This window comes from Perkinsus marinus (genome assembly GCF_000006405.1).
Source record: "Perkinsus marinus ATCC 50983 genomic scaffold scf_1104296975992, whole genome shotgun sequence".
In the NCBI taxonomy this organism is placed as follows: domain Eukaryota; phylum Perkinsozoa; order Perkinsida; family Perkinsidae; genus Perkinsus; species Perkinsus marinus.
The window spans coordinates 1-2,944 of record NW_003200572.1 but is presented as its reverse complement, the minus strand read 5'-3'; the positions used below and the strand labels follow the sequence as shown (position 1 = coordinate 2,944).

Below are 2,944 nucleotides of genomic sequence, written 5' to 3'. Positions count from 1 at the left end.
AGAAAATCGTCCACAGTCCGAAGTTTGAATCGCTCACCAGTGATTAATTCACATCTGATATATCCCATCAAACACACTACTTCGAACCTTTTAGTGAAGCTCACAGAATAACAACGGCGCCGAGAGTCTTTTGATGACGAATCTCAGCGGTCTGGGAATCGTAGGTCTATCCCCCAAAGGATATTTTCGTGAGGGGCAATGGAGGCGGTTTCCGCGAGCTATCTGGACGAAAACCACGATAGGAGATTCGATTCAACCGTGGAAATGTAGACGCAGTCAAGAATATTATACGATCAGACACCTCGAGAATATCCAGACTGGAGACTCCAGTGATGATGTGCTCTTGACGATTTATTGCACATTGCGATTCACACTATGTCGATCAAGGGTGTTGATGTAGCGTATCACCGTCCATACTTTACCAATGGTAAATTATCCTGATTATTGGACAATATGCTCAATGATAGTGTAACTTATAACGACCTAGCTATATGTTGAACTCGAGCCATCTACAACACGTAAACATGATGTGTCATGGTCTCGATAACTTATCGGCGATAAGTGACAGAGGCGTGCTTGACCAGGCGTACCAAATCTAATATTTCTCACCCCAGGGCGTGAGTTCGAAGACGTCACAGAGCGCATCATGCCTGTCATTTGTTGTATCACTTGAAGGCTAAGACCTTGAAACCCAATTCACCGAGTCAACCTTCGAATTCCCATGAAACTGCTCTTAAGAGATTTAGCTACAATCACGCAGCATCACGTGTTCGAACATTTCAAGTTCAATCTCTGGTCACAGAATTTCAGTTTCAATCATACTCGAGAGGGCACCCATTAGCGTAGAGATCTATGTGTATACGGATAATCAGCTAGTCTCCACGGCTCATTTAAATTTAGCTTTTTCATTTGCAGCCCTATTCAGTGGGGCAGGTCGCACCTGAGTGATTGCGTGAAAGGTTTGGGCGCGCTCTTTCAGGGACGCCCATTCCTGACGCGCGCTGATGCCATCATGGCACATGTCGCAGTTTTGGTTAAAGCAGGTGACCAACACCAAGCGACGTCGACTGAAGCAAACTCGGGCGACCTATAGGGCCTACCCAACCATGGATAACACCGTTAATTCTGTAGTCCTCGAAGCTACATAGAGTATGAACTTCTTGAAGTTAGTGCTCATAAAACAACCATCTTGATCACTCACTATAACCCTGGGGTAACCGTTAGCGTCAAGGAGTTCAGTGGTGCCGCACTCCAGGAACATCGACTACTCCAGGAGACTCAATAACAGTCGCTGCCATAAACTTGCTTATATAACAAACTAAGAGTAGTACCCAATACTTCTTCCAATTAGATTATTTAATAGGACCACATGAATCTGCACCGACCACACCCCATAATAACGGCACTCATACTTAGTAGTCGCTATGGCCTTGGTCAGAGTACGGCCGTATTTGGATTGTGAACATATCACGTAAGAGGTGACCCAGTGCTTGACCTTACGGTACAAACCCTTGAAGTCGCATACGGCACGCGATAATCCGACAGTTTTAGTTATGCCAGGATGACCATAATCATGATGGAACTTGTCTATAACTTCGTCTTGTAAAGCACCGTCAGGAATAATCATAACTAAGAATCATCACTGGCAGCGTTCCAACGGCGACTCATTAGCAAACCGGATTCTTCATCGATAGGGGATAATCTAGGCTGCGAACAAGCAGGATTAGCTCTCAACTTGGCTAGCAGGTCTACACATGTGGAGTTGCAGCTTGAGACACTTTAACACGTGGTAGAAATTGCTCCATCCAAGAAACATAAGTATCACTCGTATCGGCACAACACGACGGATCAGCATCTCCACACTCTGATCTTCCAATAACACCATCGACATTGGAGAGATCGTCGACTTCCACATTATCTTCGGTGAGGTTAATGTCATCGGAATTGAAGTTAACAATACAAGCTTCAACCAAGGCGTTGTTAACCAAATTCCAAGACCGAGTCATTGGCTCGCAAGCACCACAATGGCGTGTGAGTCGGTCAGCAACATCAAGTGAGGGAATGTCTCTGAATTTGATATCAGGCATTACCTTGGCTGAATGAATCTCCTTCATCACAGAACGTATATGGCTCAATCTTCCCCTCTCCGGAGGTGAAAGCTTCTCCAATCGACTGCTGGTTGGGTGTCGAAGTGCCAAACGTAATCATTGACAATAGTCATTCTCGATATTTTTGATTGGAAAGTGGTGATGAGAGTAACCATTACTGGAACATCCATACGGACTGACTCCAATTCCCCTCTGGGAATTGAGCCACTACTGTGGGTAGATATCCTTGATAGAAGGCGTTCGTCATTAACACGCGACCTTTCGTCTTCCGCTATGGCTGACTCACTAACGTCAACAAATATAACCAGGTCTTCTATAGATGCGTACCGAGGAGGGAGAGTACGGGATGGGGATGTCAAGTTGTTGTGCATTCACGTCCAGGTTCGACCCATCTCTCAATTTTCGAGAGTTTAGAACCCACAGGATATCTGGCAGTAGATTATACCAATTGGCCGACGAACCTTGATGTGAACGTTCAAGCTCTAATAGGCAACTTCACAATGCTCCATATAAGACTTGATAAGGACGTTCATACCCTCCTCCTAAATGAGGACTGTACCGAGGAACTAGCTTATGACAAATATTCACTTTAGTACAGTAGTCTGAAAATATCTTACTTACAAACTCCTTACCATTGTCCGTTATTACTATATACGGCACACCAAGCAATTTGCAAGTGTCCATGAAGGCAGAAGTAACACTCTGAGCAGACATACCCTTCAGAGGTCTTACGCTCATGAACCAACAATATAAACAAGTCGTTGTTAACAAATATTCATAGCCAGTAGAACTCTCAGGATAAGGTTAGGTTATATCAGCACCCACTAAATACCAAG

The 2,944-nt window shown here is 44.6% G+C and overlaps 1 protein-coding gene across 1 annotated transcript; it reads right to left on the bottom strand.

Moving 5' to 3' along the window:
• Positions 1-2,590: 2,590 nt before the first annotated feature.
• Positions 2,591-2,846, bottom strand: Pmar_PMAR013844 (hypothetical protein; the record flags this gene model as incomplete). The annotated part of the gene is made up of 2 exons (XM_002764903.1): positions 2,591-2,650; positions 2,730-2,846. The coding sequence occupies 2 exons, from the start codon at positions 2,844-2,846 to the stop codon at positions 2,591-2,593; spliced, it is 177 nt and encodes a 58-aa protein (XP_002764949.1).
• Positions 2,847-2,944: the final 98 nt, after the last annotated feature.